Source organism: Papaver somniferum, chromosome 1 (genome assembly GCF_003573695.1).
Source record: "Papaver somniferum cultivar HN1 chromosome 1, ASM357369v1, whole genome shotgun sequence".
Classification (NCBI taxonomy): domain Eukaryota; kingdom Viridiplantae; phylum Streptophyta; class Magnoliopsida; order Ranunculales; family Papaveraceae; genus Papaver; species Papaver somniferum.
Window position 1 is genome coordinate 89,105,203 of NC_039358.1, and position 20,715 is coordinate 89,125,917.

The 20,715-nt window shown below is 35.0% G+C and overlaps 1 protein-coding gene across 1 annotated transcript; it reads left to right on the forward strand.

Moving 5' to 3' along the window:
- Positions 1-6,644: 6,644 nt before the first annotated feature.
- LOC113331087 (la-related protein 6C-like) lies at positions 6,645-9,695 on the forward strand. The gene is made up of 10 exons (XM_026577866.1): positions 6,645-7,159; positions 7,748-7,829; positions 7,941-8,035; positions 8,149-8,220; positions 8,311-8,390; positions 8,481-8,559; positions 8,676-8,723; positions 8,816-8,884; positions 8,985-9,113; positions 9,277-9,695. Exons 1-10 carry the CDS (start codon positions 6,839-6,841, stop codon positions 9,526-9,528), a joined length of 1,227 nt encoding a protein of 408 aa, XP_026433651.1. The 5' UTR covers positions 6,645-6,838; the 3' UTR covers positions 9,529-9,695.
- Positions 9,696-20,715: the final 11,020 nt, after the last annotated feature.

Consider the following 20,715-nt stretch of genomic DNA (forward strand, 5'->3'; position numbering starts at 1 on the left):
GTTTTTTCTTTTCCGCATTATATTTTCTATAGGGTCGTGCTATCCCACGCGACTACTTATAACTAAGTTTTAAGCTAGCAGGTTCTTAGCCATTGGATGATAAGACATGACAATTTTTGGCCGTTGATGAAAAATGTACAGCTTTCTATAGCATTAATTGTAAGAAATCCCTAAAATTTAATTAAGAAAAATTAAAACCATCCCCACATATATCTATATTTCATTACAAGACCTTTTTCGTAACATTGTGAGTTTTTAAATTGAAGAAGATGGAGTTCTGCTCCTTTAATGGTGGAGGAGAAATTTAGAAAAACTTGCATATTCTTGTTGTCGATCAACTCGGTCGAAGTGCTTACAAAATTTGATCCTATTGTTTTCCTGATATTTTTTTCTTAATCCTGTTAATGGAGATGTTGGGTTATTATGACAGGACCTTGGCAAATTTGCCAAGCAACAATGGAAACTGTTCTTAGAGGAGGAACTATAAGTCCAGTTTTCCATGAAATTTCACAATAAAACCAAACCAGTAGTAGAAATTTTGAAAAAAACTCAGCTTAGACATCTTATTGAATGTGTTATTCGTCTGGCTAAAGCAAGGATTAATCAGTAAATATGAAATAAGTGTGAGTATCTATTGTAAGTTTATATCATTTTATAACTACTGACAGTTGTAACTTTGACGAAAAAACAAAACAAAAAACGAAAAATCTGCTACATCGGACGGCTAAGAACCCGCTAGCTTAAGCCGTGTGGGATAGCATTAGCCTTTTCTATATATTGAAATATCACAGGTTGTGCGTCGTTCAATCAATTAGATAATCCAACCTTTGGTTGTTGATATAAATTAATTGACACTTGAACATTGGTGTTTCGTACCATTCAAGTTGTTTCACATAATAATCAGGCTCGCAGATTTATATCTATTTGATTTGCTGATTACATTGTGAAATAGAGATACAACTCTTGGTTATATTTTCATTGATTGAGTCTGAATGTCTAGTTGATTCTCTTGGAATTATATTGGAGTTTGTCCATACAGATTTCCTAAACGAAATATTGGGTGAGGTTGTTAGACCCCCGTTTTTTCAAATCTTGATTGGTCAAAGAGATCAGTTTTGTACGTAACTCTTGATAGATCAAGGAGCCGTCATATATTGTTAGAGCACTGCTCGGTCGAACTCAGAAGCGTTGCTATCTCAATCTTGTTTGTCAAGTTTAGTTGCCAAAACTATAAGTCTTGCTTTTTAGTCTACTTATAGCTAAGTCTCGGACTAGGATAGTAAGTGTAGTTGAGCTCTAGACTCCATGACGTTCATCATACAAAGACGAAGAAATACTCAAGGAACTGGTGGAACTTCATCGACAAAAAGGTATGTGGAGACTTGAACTTATCTATCACTCAAAGTTTTATCTATTTCGAGCCGAGTTTATCTCGCTTATCTATTTCTCGAAATATGTGTTGGTAAGATTTCGCTTTGGACAAGTTCATCTTTACTCGTGACGAAAGTCATGTTGATTGTTTCAATATCTTGAAAATTTCTTTGATGAAAAATAGTTTGTGAATAACAACAATATAACATCTTTGAAGAATGTTTCAATGATTGAAATAAAGAGTTTAGAAAATGTAACCATCTTTGGATATAAACATAGTGTATTTTCAAATTTGTGTAAAATTCCAAAACCGGGAACCCAAAATATGCGTACACGTATGCATACTGGTGGTTGTTGGAAATCCGGGACAATATGCGTACCCGTAGGCGTACTGGCGGAAAGTTCACGTCCGTGAATTTCTGCTGGAGTTTGAAAATAAAACCAAACTCAATCCGGTTACTTAAGTATGTGTACCTGTTCGCATACTTAGGTAGGTTACTTTCTAAAATCAGTTTGTTCATGAACTAAAACATTTATATATATATTAAGAAATGTTATCTTTGAAACCGTGGCTATAATGTTCATGAATCGATTCGAGTGAATCAAAACCGATTTTGCTTCGATTGTGTCTTGTATACTTCTACGAAATCTAAGCAATTGAACAACTCTCTAACTAGTTCATTTGAGTCATTTGAACTAGTTATGATGAAGATGAATAAGGTTGATATGAAAGTGCTCATATGGCTAACCATTGGTTAACTAATGTTGAACCAACTAAGTGTACACATTTAGGTACGGTTACTCAAACCTAAATGAAGTATATTTCAGTTGTGTATAACTAGCTAAGATTCGATCTAACGGTTGAAAGATATTATCTTGAATCTAATCAGGTTTTCATCTAACGGTGAATATTGAATGCTTTGTTACCAAGGTAACTTAGATTGCAAACCCTTATTTGGAGACTATATAAAGAAGATCTCTAGCAACTGGGAAACCTAATCCCCACACCTCATGTGTGATACTAGTTGTGTAACCTAGAGTCGATTCTCCTTTAACCTTAGGTTTCTCTCGAGACCTTGTAGGTTAACGACTTAAAGACTTCATTGGGATTGTGAAGCCAGATCCGACTATTTGCTTTGTAGTTGCATGATATGATCTTGTTGTTTTTATCGTGATTGAGTGCAATCGTAAGATTGGCTTGAGATTTATATCACCTTCGTCTCATCGTTTGTGATCCATAATATCTTGTTTCTCTAGTCGATTAAGATTATTGTGAGATGATTGATATTTCTAGGCTGTTCTTCGGGAATATAAGTTTGGTATATCAATTGGTTCCTGTTCACCTTGATTTATCAAAGGATGGAACAAAACTCGTAGGTATTTCTGTGGGAGACAGATTTATCTAGTAGATTTTTCTGTGTGAGACAGATTTGTTTATTAAAGTCTTCAACTTTGGGTCGTAGTAACTCTTAGTTGTGGGCGAGATCAACTAAGGGAATCAAGTGCGTAGTATCCTGCTGGGATCAGAGACGTAAGAAGCACAACTGTACCTTGGATTAGTGTGAGATTAATTGGGGTTCAACTACAGTCCAGACCGAAGTTAGTTTGTAGTATGCTAGTGTCTGTAGCGGCTTAATACAGTGTGTGTTCAATCTGAACTAGGTCCCGGGGTTTTTCTGCATTTAGGGTTTCCTCGTTAACAAAACTTCTGGTGTCTGTGCTATTTCTTTTCCGCATTATATTTTGTTATATAATTGAAATATCACAGGTTGTGTGTTGAATCGATCAATTGGTAAATCCAACCTTTGGTTTTTGATTGAAATTGATCGATCCTTGAACATTGGTCTTTGGTACCATTCAAGTTATTTCTCTTGTATTCAATCAGGTTCGTAGATTTCTATCTGCTTGAGTGAGGATTGAATCGAGAAATTGAGATATAACTCTTTGATATACTTCTTATTAAGATTGAGTCTGACTATCTAATTGATTCTCTTAAAAGTATTGGAGTTATTCCATACAGATTGTTAAGCGAAATATTGGGTGAGGTTGTTAGACCCCCGCTTTTTCATATATACATAAATCTTGCTTATACATGAACGAAAGTTACCCTTTGGATTTGAATCTTCACTTAGTGTAAGAAGTTTAAAGCTTTATAGAGGTTGTACGGTGAACGAGTCTTGAACCAAGTACAAAATATTTGCATAATTTAATTTTATAGATCAGGAAGTACGTAGTTCATCTTTGAACATAACTCTTGATTGTTCAAGGAGTTCATTATGAAGATAAATCTTGTGTATACAAGTGGTTTCAGTAATTGACCTAAAAATTATTAACGTGGAAGATTCACATATTTATTGTTGTGATTGAAACCAATTTTATCAAAAATATTACCTTACATATTAGAAATCAAGTCCACCTCACACAAATATTGGTTTTTACCAAGAACATCTAATTCATTAAAAAATTTAGTAGCAAAAATAGTCATTTAATATGTGACCACTAATCTTTGTATCAATATTATGGATATTAAATTTAGACAATCGGTGTTATCCAACCTTAAGGCGAAAAATACCTGCTCTTTCAAATATAAGTTTCTTAATTTAATATAATATCTTTCAAGCACAATGATAAACACCAGATTTAATCACTCGGTATTTGTTATTTCGATGTGGTAAAAGTTTATTCGTTTGATTATTTTTTCCAAACGGATGTTATATCCCTATAATAAGGCATCAAATTACGGACATGTGATAGGGTGTTTTTGTAACGGAAGCAAAAGCTCTTGTGCTGTCAATTCAGAAGTTCATAAAAAAGTTAACTTTTTTGCTTTTAAAAGGAATTCCGAACTGTGTACCCAAACTAACTTGTGACACATTTGCTTCCAAAAGCCGAAAAACAACTTCTTAATAGAATCTGCAGTCATAAGTTTCTAAATTGCCAAATAAACTATATTTGGCTTCTTTTCAGCTTTTTCGTTTCAGGCGTAGTGGTGGAGGAGTTGCTAAAATCAAATGCTATTAATAGTTGCATCTTAAAATCAGACGATAATATTAAATTTGTTTCATGAGAAATGTTGATTATCAAACCATGTACACGAAACCTTGATTATATCCCCGTCTGATGTAGATGTGGTTGTAAGTAGCGTGTGAAGCTAAACATCTTTTATAACACCGTTTGTAATACAGACCCATGTAATACTCACTTCTATTTACTCATGTTTTATAAAAACACAAATGATAATCATATCTGGAATGGAATGATTGTAATGAGAATGTATGAAGAAACAAACATATTAAAAGCGTTTAGAGGTAATAGACTTAATAAATATGTCACAATATTGAACGCTACTTAAAAACGGGAATGATTTCATACGATGTTTACGAATGAGTCCAGACGGCACATATCTTGTAATAGCGTCTAACCATATTTGGCAATTTCCAAATTCAATTGCTACATTTGACATAGAAATCTAGCAATTCAGCAATTTAACAAGTTTAGCAACCCTATTTTTCACCAAATTTGGTTTTTCGCAATAATACTACGGATGCTCTAAGTGGTATCCAAACTGGATGTTAAGATCCTTCCCATGTGAAAAAACCTAGTGGTAATTGCTTCTCCACGTCTATGAAAGTGAAAGAAGCCAGCGATCAAGTGGTAGAGGAATGACTCATTTGAGTCACAGTGGTAGGCATGAGTCCAGTCAATCAAGTCAGCAAAGTCGTGGAAGTGTAAGAAGTTTGAGACTTCGTTTTCTATGCAGGAGGTACCAGAAAGTTCTACTCCAAATGAAGTGTTAGATACTCAAGTAGTACGTGAAGGTGATGAAAACGTTGGCTTGGATACAACTCATGCACGTCTGTTTAAGCAAATGCCAAATGACATAATGACTCCTGGTGGTGGTGTGAACATGGATGCAATTAGGCAATCGATTCTGTATAACCCAATTGCTTCAAGCTCATCATCATTTCAACCATTTCAGTAAACATTTCAGCAAACTCCTCCAGTATATCAACAACACGCATTTCAAGAATTTTATCATGTTCCCTTGCGTCCTGAACTCATTATTTAACAAGGTTATGGTGATTCTGATGAGACTTAAAGTACCAAGCGAGTCGCAAACCGGATCGCTAACTGATAGTTGAACAACACTCTTGATCCAGAAAACGCGGGCAATTAGGTATTTGGTCAGGAAGGAAATGGCCAAGGAAATGAGTAGTAGTTTATGAGTAGTAACTAGTTTAAATATTTATGGAAATAATTTAATTTAAATATTTCAAATGCAATCTTTTTATTTTTAATAATGGAAACTATGTTTTAGATTAAATATTCAAATAAAAACTAGTTTTACATTTCATCAAAAATTAACCTTCATTGCATAACACAATACTTAAAAATTGAATCCCTGCACGTGAACCTTGTAAATTTCATAACATTCGTCGTGACTAAACCATCTTTTGTTGTCTTCAACAAATTTGGTATGAGCTCTAATTTTTTAGTTCTTCAGTTGATAACCCAGGAGCATCCCCTTTTATCAACCTTCATAATTTGTTGATACTTTCGCACATCGTTATTGATGAAACAATATCGATTTTGAAGACACTCATTTGTTCTTCTTGAATTTACGTGACTTAATGTCATAAACCATTGAAATACAGTATCCCATAAGTTAAAAGTCTCTAAATTGAAATCTCTATCGCTTGCAACTGAATCCAAACATCGAATTAGAGAAACATTTTCTTCTCGAGTGAAATCAACTTCGTTTATGCGAGCACTAGGAATGTTGAAATGAATTTGAAGTTGAGATGGGTATTTATAAGGGTAATAGTAGCCGTTGGATGGGAAACTGATGAACGATGTTCAAATCAGCGAGTGACATAGTGTCGGCGCTGGACTGACCAGCGAGCGATATTTAGACTATCTAGCGATGGAAACTCTATCGCTCACTGAAAAATCTATCATGTATGCCTATATGTTATAATTGACATATAGTCATATATGTTTGACACTTTGGTATACCCATAATGGGTGCATATATGACAAAATCTGATGTTTGCCATGTGCGTATGAATATGCCTGAGTGGGGTGACACCTGAATTTCTTTCTCATAAAAGAAGGAAACAAAAAAGAAAAGAAAAAAAGCCTTGCTAAAAGCTTGTCCATGGCAGAGTTATTGTGAATCTTTGACCAACCATTTAACTAAAAATAACGAAAAACCCTTGCCAAAATCTAACCTTAAGAAATCCGGGTCAAACCTCACCACATTGAACGGGCAAGTGTAATGAAAAGCAGAGAGTGAGAGAAGAAATGATGTCCATATTTAGGCGGGAAATGTGGAATTAGAAAGTTTGTTACACAATCAAAAACAACGCTCTTTCAATCTTGATCATCATCACCATCACCACCATTACAGAAACAAAGAAACACAAAATTGTATAATTCTTAGAATCAATCTACCATAAACAGAGATATGTCTTCTGAAATACAAGAAGAAAATAAAAATGAAACAACAACAGCAAAAATGGAGATGAATAATTTCAAATTCAATGTACATGCACCTGAATTTGTTCCAAGGACACAACCACAACCACAACAACAACAAACCCAAATGCCAATATCTGGATATATTTATCCATGTATTCATTTTCTTGGTTCTACTAGTAATGGATCTGATTGGTATTATGTTGCAGATCAAGAAACAATTCAGTTAATTCCTAATTCTTCCAACATAACACAAAGGCATTCGAAAAATTTCCTCACTGAAGATATTCGACATAAGATCATTAAACAGGTACTTATATCTCTTTCATGTGTGTTTCTTGTTCTTTGTTTCTTGCATTACATGTATGTTGTTGAATTTGTATTGTTTCCTGGCGGATAACATAATGTGAAATTTGGGGCTTAGATCCTCCAAGATCCTGTATTCTTGATGAATTTCTGTTTGAAACGAAGTTGTATGTGCTCAAAGATTGAATTTACTCGAACTATAATCTCACTACCATTGTAACATTAGATCTTCTTAAACGAAGAATTCGAGGTTTGATTGAATGATCATGATGCTATAGCCTCTAATTTTACTCTGAAAAAAACACGAGTATCAATGAACATTTACAGCTTAAGATTTCCTTTCTTGAAGAAAGAAACTGATGATGATTGCTTGTATTGAATCTTTCCATGCTGAGATCCTGAAAACCATATAAGGTTGATTTTTTGGTGGTATTTTGTATAAACTTGATCTATGCTGGAATCAATGGATTCCAAATACTTCGATAGTATGTATTATATGATAATATCCTTCTGAAACATCGTTGGTTTCGTGTGCATTATGTGCATACCTTACTTCCCATGCCCTATTCAAATGTGAAATGTTCTGTAACAGGTGGAATACCAGTTCAGTGACATGAGTTTATTTGCAAGTGATACCTTGATGAAACATATTAGTAAAGATCCTGAAGGTTACGGTAAGAAATTACATTCCAATTCAATGTTTTTTCTAGCTAGACATTGATAAAGAAGTTGATCATCTTAAACCAAAAGATTTCATGTGTTTCACATTTATATTGGCGACGCAGTTCCGTTATCTGTTATTGCCTCTTCAAAGAAGATTAAATCCCTCGTTAGTAACAGTCATTTGCTCATCCAAGCACTTCGAACATCCTCTAAACTTGTAAGTTGATGACTAACTCTTTTTTTTATACATGGACTAGTGACTAAACACAGTATGCTCTCAATTCCCTTTTCTTATTGCTTTTGCTTGTTTGGCTCTGGTATTGAATGAAGGTTGTTAGTGATGATGGCAAGAAGGTTAAGCGTAAACACCTTTTCACAGACAGAGACAAAGAGGATTTGCAGGTGATTGCAAACAATTACCAACTAGTTCCTAAGATAAAAACTTCCTTTTCCAAAAACACTTGTTTTATGTAACAATTGTTATAATTTCAGGCGCGTACTGTTGTAGCAGAAAATTTACCCGAGGATTACACTCATCAAAATCTTGAAAAAATCTTCGGCGTGGTTGGAAGGTTGGATTTTCTTAAAACTAATACATGATGTTAATATCCCACAATTCCAATGCCAAAATCCTAACTTTTTCATCTAAATACAATGAACAGTGTGAAGACAGTTCGGATATGCCATCCGCAGGAATCCAATGTTTCTCGTCCTAAAGGAGATGTACTTATTAGTAACAAGGTAGTTAGCTCAAACATATTAGACTCATCTTTGTTTCAGCTGATATGGTATTATATCTAAGAAAATTATCCCTTAATCATCGTTTCTCATAAAACCGTGTTTTATTGGCTTTCAAGCTCCACGCTCTAGTGGAATACGAAACTGTCGTCCAAGCAGAGAAAGCAGTATGTTCTTGATAAACTTAAGTTCAGTTCTCATCTTTAATTGTTCATGTATTTTCTTTGTTTTGCTGTTAATTGGTCTTCAATTTGATTAGGTTGAAAAGTTAAATGATGAAAGGAACTGGAGAAAAGGCCTTCGTGTAAGATTGCTGCTTAGACGCTCGGTATGGAATTTGACTCTTAACCGTTCAGTTTTCCTATTCACTACGAATTTCAGGTGTTATGTTATGTTTCTGTGTTCATGTTTCTGTTGGTAATGTCCAGCCAAGATCTGTTATGAAGGTGAAGGTCTATGACCATTTTGAAGGTGTCTCGGAAGATGAGACTGCATCCCCTGTATCAGCGGATGAATCGTCGCAGCCTAATAACGTGGAAGTACAGAGTGAAAGCAATGTAAGTGGTGCATTCCATGGAATATTCATCAGTTTCGTGACTAAGATTTAGGAGAACATTTTTGAGATCTTATGTAATAATCCCATCATAGAACAATATTCCTGTTAGTTGAAACATTCCAGAGCAGTAGAGATTTGGGACCATGATTGTTTGTTGTTGCTAGATTGAAGATAATACTACTGGATCAAATAAAGGGTGGGCTCGAGGCCGTGGAAAATCTCGCGGACGTTCTCAGAATAATTCTGGCCGTGGTCTAATTGCTTCATCCCCACAATCAAGCTGCTTAGTCCAGTGTGAAGCATCAATTAGTACCAATAAGCAGGCACCACGAGGACCAAGGATGCCGGATGGTACACGGGGTTTCACTATGGGGCGTGGGAAACCACTAACCAGTTCTGCTGCGCAATTAGAGTGATGATAATGAGCAGTAAACTCATTCGGTTTACTTCTAAGAGCAGCATGCAGTTCCCTGTTGGAGCTTGTTAATCATCTTTGCAACTATCAGATTCTCTCAATAATTCCTAAGTTAGTATATGATGTATCAGTATTCAAAACAAAGATCACAGTTACTTTGTCGACAAATTTTTTTTCTTCCTTTTTTTCGTTTTTTTCCCCCCAGAAAAATGCTTGTTTTTCTTCAGTTTTGTAGATGATTTGTTGTTTTTATAACTTGGTTTTCAAATAATGAAAACAAAGTGTACAATTTTGTTTCTGTTGTAAAAGAAAAGAAAACGGTTTCTCTTATGCTCATTTTACTTCTGCCCATAATCATGGTAGTTTAAGTCTCATTTGGATTATAGCATTTTCATTTTGAATATTTCTTATCATCTGGATATTATTAGCGGAGGCTGAACAGTTCGGCCTAAAAAATATACTGCATTGCTGAAATTTGATATTCTGTATCTGAATGGCACAATCTTGCTGGAGCTTAATAGGAGGGTCTTTCACAATAATGGCGCCTGTACTACACATTTTGCCTTATGCACGCAGGGTGGTGCGAGGTCTGGTGCACAAACTTGCTGGAGCTTGATAGAAGGGTCTTTCACAATAATGGCCGAGTAGAGGAGACCCAAATCCATTCAATTCACTGCTCAGCCCTAACTCGTAGGTGACACATTGTCAATTTGTCACTGAATCTCTGGCCACGTTACTCGTCGTCAGATTCTTAACAAATTGGTAATGAGAAATTTGTTGTTTAGTCCACTAAATCCGATCCGGGTTAATGGCTAGTCCAGCGGGATATAGTTTTTATCTGGTAGTCCAAAAGGTTTAAAAGCCTACAAATTACTAGCCTATCCTCACCATTCACGCGTGGAATTAAAACTGTCTCCTCCCACTACTTCTTCTTCTTCTTCTTCCTTCTTCATAAAAACCGACTGCAACTCCTTTCATTCTTCTCAATCAACAACACCAACAACAAAATCAAACTAAACCCTATGCTTAATCATCTTTAAAAACGATCAAGAACCAAAAACTGCAATCAAATCTTTTTCAGTGTTAAACTAGATCCATTTTCAGTAACCCTAATTCGTTTCAGAAAATTTTAATCTGAAAAAAATGGTTACGAAAAGAGAAATTAAACGAACAATTAGAGAAGTAATTGTAGAAGAATCTCCTTCACCGGCAAAAACAAGAAAGAAAACTGTCGGTGATTCACCAACAACAAAAATCAAGGAAAAAAACGCTCCAAACTCACCAACAACAGGAAGTATGTCAAAATCTTCTCAATTTGTCACTCCTCCGTCAACAAAAACGAATGAAAACGACGGTACTCCTTCACCAGCAGCAAAAGAATCAAATGTAGTCCTGAAAAAAGGTAAATATTCAATTATGTATTGATACTTTTAGACAAATTGTTGAATACATATCAGTCTGTAATATACTGATACCAATCTACATGTGCAAACTTGTGGTATGTATTGAATCTTTAAGACAAATTTGTTGAATACATACCAGTCTGTAGTGTTACTATTAGACAAATTGTTGACACAAGATGGTACTACATACCAGTATGTAGTTTTTTTTAGATTTGCATGTGGTAAAACTGATATAAAAAACCCTTTTATATTTTGATATTGTTGGACACTACATATCAATATGTAGGATATTTGTTTTGATGTTGTTTTTGGTTTACAACAGCAAAAACCAAAACAAAGAAAGCAGCAGCTACTCCTAAAGCAAAAAGCAAAAGAAAAGCAGCAACGACAACTACTAAAGCAAAAGGAAAAAAGGCGACAAAGGCTGCTACTCCTTCACCGCAAGCAAAGGGGAACAAAGCACTTGTCCTGAGAGCTGCTACTCCTTCACCAAAAGCAAAGGGGAAAGTAAAAAGGGGGAAAGAAAATGTACCCCTGAAAGAAGGTATGTAGTGTTTTGTAGTGTTAAAAGTGAACATATTACAAAAAGCGTATCAATAATATGTAGTGTTTGTAGTGTTAAAACCAAATTAATTCTTAATAACGAGGGGGAAGCTGTAACTGGTGAAACATATGAAATAGGGTGATTTTAATGTTCACTTTTTACTGTATCAAAGTAGATACATATGGCATATGAAAATATGTAGAGGTAGATACTTATGTACAGTTACGTAGCAATATGTAGAGGTAGATACTTATATTCTTGTAGTGGTATCTACCATTACATATTGATATAAACTGCTAATAATATGTAGTGGTAGATACGTATATTCTTGTAGTGGTATCTACCATTACATATTGATATGTACTGCTAATAATATGTAGATATTATAACTACATATTGATGTTATAACTACATGTTGATATGGTATATTGATATGTTGTGTAATGGTTTTAGATTCTTGCTATTGTGTAGGTGGTAATAAGCGTAAGAAAGGAGCTGGAAAACCACGAAGTTTATACCGAGCCGGTTTCAGGGGCTTGTGGGGGCTTGTGGAGACTATTAAGACCAAAGAAAAACTTAGGTTGACTAAGTTGCAGCTGAAGCTGATTTCTGAAGTATCATATGGGAACCCGTTCCTAATGTTCTAGTACATCAAATTTGAGTTAGAACATTGGTGGAAGCTTGAAGGCAATGACCAAAATGTTACGCTGTTATATGAGAAATCAATATCCAAACAAGCTTACATTTTGCTTTGTAAGGCATGGCTCACCGCATGAGATGGTATCCACACCAGAAGAAATGGCACTTGTTTATGGGATGCCAAGAATTCCAAATAGAGAATATCATGATTTAAGGCTTACACTTGTCAATAAAAAAAGTGGATGCGTGAAACTGAATTCTTCAAAAGGACTTTCCCTGTTGGGATGAAAGGTTGTGATAAAGTGACTAGGCCAATGATTGTGAATGCAATCTTGAAAATCCTTAAAAGATCACCAATTAATGTAAAATCTGATAAAGAGTCTCTGCAAAGCGTGGGTAATCAATCAAATGAAGATTCTGAAGAATCTGAGGAAGACGAGGAAGATGTCGAAGATCTTGTTAGGCTTATCTGCCTATTTATGTGCACTTTATTATTTTTCACAACAAGTTATGCAAACGCTTTGACTGAAAAATATATTGGTTTCGTTCTTGATCTTGAAAAGGCCAAGAATATTTCATGGCCTGACCTCATTCATTCTCATTTAGAGCGAGAGCTGAATGAAAACGAGGAAAGCGTATAACACACTAATGGTTGTGTTGTTTATTTGTTGGTAAGATTTTCTCTACTTTAAAAATATTTTTTTTTGTGTGTTTTATACATTTTGATAGTATATCTAACACTGCATATCAATGCTTGCAGCCATGGTTTGCGGAGCATACCCATTTGGTGCAGCCAGAGCCTATAGTGACAGAACCTGAAGGAATGTATGTGCCAAGAGTGGGTAGGTGGAATCATACAAAGATATGTACTGAGTTCCTAAAGGATATTGATCTTTCTGAGTATGAGGTAAACTTGCAGTACATATTTTATCGAAAAAAATATATATATTGATAAGTACATGTAGTTCGACATATTCATATGTAGTGATATTTGCATCGTGTTACTTTACTGTGCCAGCATGTAGTTATTTGGTGATACATATCAATATGTGGTGATACATATCAATATATAGTTATTAGCATATCAATATGTTGTGCCAGTATATAGTTATTAGTATATCAATATGTGGATACATATCAATATGTAGTTATTACCATATCAATATCTAGCTATTAGCATTGAATATGCGGTGATACATATCAATAGGTATCTAATAAAGAAAGAAAGATAATTTTTTTGGTAATATCTTAAATGTAGTTGCTTTGTACATTCTTTGATTTGTACCAGTTCCAAGTTGATTTCAAAGACGAGATCACAAACCAAGAAAAATAAATCCTTAATCGTATCTCAATAAGGATTCAAGAGGAAGAAAATACTGAATTTTCCAGTGAAAAAGATGACAATTCTGAATCGGAAGAAGAGAAAGAAGAAGAAAATGGATGTCCAACGGAAGCAGAGAAAGAAGAAGATGACTCAGTATTTGGGGGACAAGATGATTTGAGGAGTACAATATCTGCCAAATGGAGTGAAGTCAACACAATGCAGCAAGACGGCGAAAAGGTTGACGCTTTAAAGCTTGAGTTCATGTTGCATGAAATTTACTTGAAAGCTTTCCCTTTGCAGAGAGAAGCCAGCCATGAAGATTGAATGATTATGTTATCTTGGGATGTACACCTACTCAAATCAACCCCAATGAAGATTTGAATGTGGACCCAACAGTTGAGGTCGAAATGTAAGTTTCTCCGGAAGAACAAACAAATGTTAATGTCAACTCTGCTGAAGTTGGTTTGTCAACACCGAAAGATCAAACTCATGCTAATGCCACCTCTGAAGTTGAATTGTCAACAACACCTGCAGTATTAAAGTTCCATGATGTTGAAGTTCAGCGTTCTGAGGTTAGAAACTGGGCTAAATCTAGTTTGGATAAAAACGTCAAAGAGATACAAGAGAAAAAAAGCGAAGAAAACACACAGGTAAGTAGCATACCAGTACGTAGTCTAAGTAGCATATCAGTATGTAGTCTTTCGTTTCACTGGGTTCTTGTTGCTCAGTATGTAGCATATCTTACAATCTTGATACCAGCATGTAGAATATCAGTATGTAGCATATCTTACATATTGATATGTACTGTTACATATCAATATGTAGTGGTAGATACTTACATTCTTGTAGTGGTATCTACCATTACATATTTCTATGTACTGTTACATTCTTGATACCATTACATATTGCTATGTACAGTTACATATCAATATGTAGTGGTAGATACTTACATTCTTGTAGTGGTTTATGTTGACAGTTTCAATTGCTTTTTGCAGGCTGATGAACTTGAAGTTAGGCAGGTAGCAGCAAAGGAGTTGCTTACAAGTATGCTAGAAACAAAGGCTTCAGTTGTAGTTAGTTCGCAAAAATCTGCAGACTATAGTGCTGGATTGGCGGCGCAAGAGTTTCATTTGATGGATGTACCTTTTTTTACTGAGATGTCGAGTTTGGAACACATCGAAAAGCTCTCTATGGGAGACTATATAGACATGGAAAACTCCGGCATTGGAGTTTACGTCGAAGAGTATGCAGACCTCCTTCCAGATGGTGGTGCTGATCAAAACCTTGGTCTTTTTGGCATTGACTTATGACAACATTTTGATAATTTAATTGGAAGAGATTTGCAAAACGTAGAATTTATCCAACACACAACTGAGAAACAAAAACCCAGTGAACCGAAAGATGCAGGTGAATTTATAGGTGAAGTTACCTTGGAAGTTCAATCACAAAACTACATACTGATATGTTGTGTTTTTACATATTGATATGCAGGTGAATTTACAGGTGAAGTTACTTTGGAGGTTCCATCACAAGGTGCTTTGGAAGTTCAATCACAAGGTACTTTGGAGGTTTCATCGCAAGATACTTTGGAAGTTCCATCACAAGATGTTTTGGAGGTTCCATCATAGGTGAACGATATGTACTAAATGTTATTTTGTGCATACTTCGTCTACTTAAATATTAATCATCAGCTAAAAAAAAGATATTTTCTTTTCTTTCTTAGAAAATAGTTTCTTAATAAATGCAGGAACCAATTACCCCAAGCCAGAAACAAAAAAAGGTAGCAGTGAACAAAAAGCTCGTCACAAATCCCGAAAAGCAGCAGCGAACACCTAGCAGACCCGTTACTCGTTCCCATCATGCAAAGAAGGTAGATAATCTTTACGAAAGTGGAAGTAAGTTCTCTGCATCATATAAAGAACCTAAGAATCCAAAAGCTGGAGGAACATAAGCAATACCACTTAAGAAGAACAAAAAGCTTAAATTGTGTCGCAAGGTGTTCCTGAAACTGCATAAATCGCCATTCTATAATGACTTGAAGGATGATCAAAAGACTATCCTTTCCACATTCTTCGATAATGCAGACTTGATTAGGTGAGTTTTTAATTGGCACTATTATTTGGAACATCTGCATATACAAAATTTATCCATAGATTAGTAATTTCCGTGTACTGTTATATTCGTAGTGAGCAATACATATTGATATGTACTTTTGATAAGTATTGTTATATTCGTAGTGAGCAATACAAAAAAATAATTGATATCCATGTCTACTACATATTGATATGTACTATTGATATTGATATGTACTTTGGATATTGATATGTATATTATGCTTTGGAACATATCAATATGTTCTGTTACACAAGAATACTAACCTTTACGTCGTTATTTTCCAGCTCAATTGCTTGGAAAACGGGAGAAGGTGGTCTTTGCGTTAGTCCATCTACAGTTGAGGACTTGGTACATAACGATTCTTTAGAGCAAGATATTCTCAACTACGAACAATACAAGCTTAACAAGAAGACTCGGGAAGACCAGCCGATGTGCGAAATAGACATAAAATAATTACATGTTTTGCATCTAGATTCGTCCGCTTGGGTAAGTTGTTATCTTACAGTGCATATCTACATGGTACATATTCATATTAAAAGTATGTAGGAATAGGTATATTGCATAGGTACACTACATATCTATATTGATTTTTATGTAGGAATAGGTTCAGTACATATCTATATTGCATAAGACATAATTATATATAACTATTCAACTACATCCATGTTTTCAGTACAATGTCGAGTTCCCGGATAAGCTCAAAGGAGGAGCAGAAGAATCTGTTTTACAAACCAATATTGGCGATGGATAAAAGTATCAAGAAGATTCTTATACCAATGTGCCATAACAATCTTCATTGGATGCTACTTGAGTATGACTGCGATAAAATGGTGTTCAACCACTACAATTATTCTAAGGCTAAATGGGGAGGAATATGTTATCCAAACGCCACAAAAATGGAAGATTACATGTTCAAACCTATCAACCTGTACTTGATGGAGAATAATAAACAAACATTGAAGAATGTAATAGTCAATGAATGTGAAGCACCTCAACAAGGAAAATCACCAGACTGCCTACTATTTGTGATGCATTTTATGAAGATGAAGTCGAAAAGAAAATTTGTGGGGGTACCTTTGGGATATGATGTTGAAGTGTAATTGAAGATTCGTAACAAAAGGGTCGCGTTAGCATGCAAATTGTTGACAGCATCTCCACCAGAAATCAGTTGGAAAACCGACACAATAAATCCTAATTGCTAAAAATAGTCTGACAGCACATATTAATATTTACCTATTTTCCTTTTATTCTTGGTTACATTTCATGAGTTCAAGAATGTTCAAAAACATATCTTAAACTTTGTTTTTATTAGTGATTTTTAATTTGGACTTGGGTAAAGTTTAATGTAGTGATATTTCCATTGTGTTACTTTGTTATGTAGTCTAACTTATTAGTGATTTTGTGTTATTGATACGAGGGGGCTCTGCCCCCTCGACCCCCGTAGATGGTGAGTCAGCTGGTAAACCACAAAGTTTAAACTAATCTTATGGTATGGTTTAAATTTGCTTTAAGTGATGCAAATGTCAGTATGTAATGGAATATGGTTACACCAAAATCAGTACATATCAGTAAGTACTGGTTATATTCTTGTTACAATATTTTCCTTTTATTCTTGGTTACATTTCATGAATTCAAGAATGTTCAAAAACATATCTTAAACTTTGATTTTATTAGTGATTTTTAATTTGGACTTGGGTTAAGTTTAATGTATTGATATTTCAATTGTCTTACTTTGTTATGTAGTCTAACTTATTAGTGATTTTGTGTTGTTGATACGAGGGGGCGCTGCCCCCTCGACCCCAGTAGATGGTGAATCAGCTGGAAAACCACAAAGTTTAAACTAATCTTATGGAATGGTTTAAATTTACTTTAAGTGATGCAAATGTCAGTATGTAGTGGAAGATGGTTATACCATAATCAGTACATATCAGTAAGCACTGGTTATATTCTTGTTACAATATCAGTATGATTACACTACAATCAGTACATATCAGTATGTAGTGGAAGATGCTTACGCTGCAATACTGACATGTAATATATCAGTATGTAATACTACACTACTGGTGATAGATACTGACATGTAAGATCAACATCACTATTTCATTATATGGTTAATAATAAACTAACAACATATTTCATTATTCGACACTTAACGACACTTAACGACATATTTCATTTTCGAAAGATCAATATAACTACATTTTGATAGACTTATAATGTTTGAAAACCAAAAGATGTTCTAAGAAACAACAAAAACAGTAATTTCATTACACTTATAATGTATGTACTGTAAAAGAAACAGTTATTAACCAAATTCAGTTGGTACTGACGAATCAAAAGAAAACAGTAGAATAGAACAAGGACTACATGTTGATAACTGGTGGAAAGAATGGCAACATCATCGGTATCACATTCTGTTGCACGTTGAAGCCTGTGATAAAAGAAAAAGAGAAAACAAAACACTACTTACTTAAAAATACATTGTATTGTATCATCCTACCCCAAGACATATCTTTAATATGTAGTGATTGAAACACATACCTGACACAAATCATTCTTCAGAAAGTTCATACTGACGGATAAGAGTACATGTTTCCTTGTTGTGATGAGTTTTCAAATTACAGTTTGAACACTTGACAGATTTTCTACTACTCTCCCATGTGATTTTAATACGCTTTCCATTTTTCCTGCCTGGTGGGGCCCTAATTACTTCTGATAGGAGAACGGTATCGTCTACGTGATACTCATCAGGCCTGTGAGAAAAATACAGTATCATAACTACATATGAATATGTAGACAGTATATTGTTCCTCAAAAACAATATCATAATGTACTGTTTAAAGACACATACATGTCGTAGTTAGAAACATGTCTAATAGCTATTGAATATAGCTCAAGAAAACAGGTAACTTTGAAGTAATCGTCGACGTGATCAAGCATCCTTCTTCCAGATTTAGTAATAGCTGCAGTAGGGTGCGAGCATGGAAAACCATAAACGCGCCATCGTTGGCAAGTACAAGTTTTTTTCTCTAGATCTACCATATGAGACCTGCACACACAAAACACACCATATTATTTACTGAATATATACACAGTACATATTCATATGTTATCTTCAGTACACCTAAGATACTAGTTTGGTGGATATCACATCACAGAGCATGCTACTTACAAAAAAGAGAAAATAACTAAAATTCAGATGATAAAGATTAGGGGTAAATGCTAACCTTGGAGAATTCACTTCATAACGGTTAGCATCTGACTGTCTAACTTTCCAGGGACGGCCAATTTGAATGTGTAGTTAAAGCAAGGCTTGATACACAAGGGTTAGCAGTTCTGGATTTATCAAGACACTCTGTTCGTGATGTTCTGAAATCATTTCCATCATATGTAGCCTACACGACAAGGTAACATCAAGTATTTATACTACATTATACGTAGATTAACAGAACATGCATGCTAATACTATTACATAAAAGAAAACTAATAAAATTAAAACTACATATAAGCTTGTACTGTGGCTAAGGAAACTGATACAAACCTGATCAAGTCGACGAACGCTCACGTGGGTAACTTCTTCATGCGGTTAATCCAGTTATTGAACGATTCAACAACGCTTGAAGAAGTCTGACCATACCTACAACCCTTAAAGAACGCACTGGACCACTTTTCCCTTGGAATGTTGCGACAGTAGTCAGCAACCCAAGGCCTTCCCAAATTTACCATTTCTTGAAGAGCTTCCTCGTATGTTGCAGGAGAAAGCGCATATGTCGCCTTTCGGAAAGAATCAGACACTTCTTTATACTTTTCGTCAGACTTTGCAATAGGTAAGTTTTTGTCCAAGTGGAAGTAACAATAGCTTTGATGAGAATCAGGGAATACTTTGGGAATATATTTAACCAACCCTTCACCTCGGTCAGTCATAAAAGTGATTGGGCGATCATCATCCAAAGCATCCTTCAGATTCTTCAAAAACCATTCCCAGTTGTCAATAGTTTCACCAGATACTAATGCATATGCGAGGGGATAGAAACCTACAAAAGGAATTATTAGTTATGTTAAGAAACTGCTAAAAGGAAAACAACCAGTACATGTTGATATGTAGTATTTTTTCTGCTAAAAGGAAAATAATAACCAACTGCTGACACTACATATTGACATGTAGTATGGGTTACCTCATACTCAGTAAGGTTAATATGTAGTATGGTTTACCTCTTTGTTGATATGTGAAAATCTGACACTACATATTGACATGCAGTATGGTTTACCTCATACTCAGTAAGGTCAATATGTAGTAGTATCCTCATTTTCAGTATTGTAGTAAAATGAGTGATCTAACTACAAGACACTACATATCAAAAAAAAAAAAAACAGTTACCTTGATTGCCATTAAGACATGATACCGCCATGAGACCTCCTCTAAAAGTCCCAGTAAGAAATGTACAATCACAGAATATCATTGGACGACAGAGTTTATAGCCCTCTCTACAAGCTCCAAAGCAAATAAAAAGTTTATTGAATCTCTTTGTAGCATCGTTAAAGTCGAAATCAATAAATGACCCGGGGTTTGTTTCCCTAACAACATTCACCCACCAAGCAAGATCAGTGTAAGACTTGACATCATTACCAAAAATGTGTTTATGTGACAACTCAAGTGCATGATATGCATGGTTATACTGGATGTCAATCCCGCCAGCAACTTTAATATAATCTATCATCTCTGCTGGCTTTATGCGAGAGTTGTGCCTGACACGCTCATGAATTAAATTGTTCATGAGTTTTCTCATAACTTTTGGATTCTTCAACATATAACCTCCACCACAGGTGTGCCTTCCCTCATATTCCTTTATCTTAGAAACATCAATTGAAATACCAATCGCAGTTGCATGAAGACTCCATGAACAACCTTTGACGCTGCATACGGCGGTGAATCTCTCAAGATCATTCTTCTTCTTAATTACCTCATATCCAGTTCTCATGCAGTATTTTTGGCATGCTATACGTACGACATCAACACCACCATAGAATAATTTTTCTGTATCATCAAAAATCTTCTCCCAACCATCTGAAAAAACACATTTGGAACCTCTTTACCATCTTTCAGATAATTGTTGTTTGCACTGACAACTAAGTCCGCGTTACTGTCAGCTTCCATACACCTAG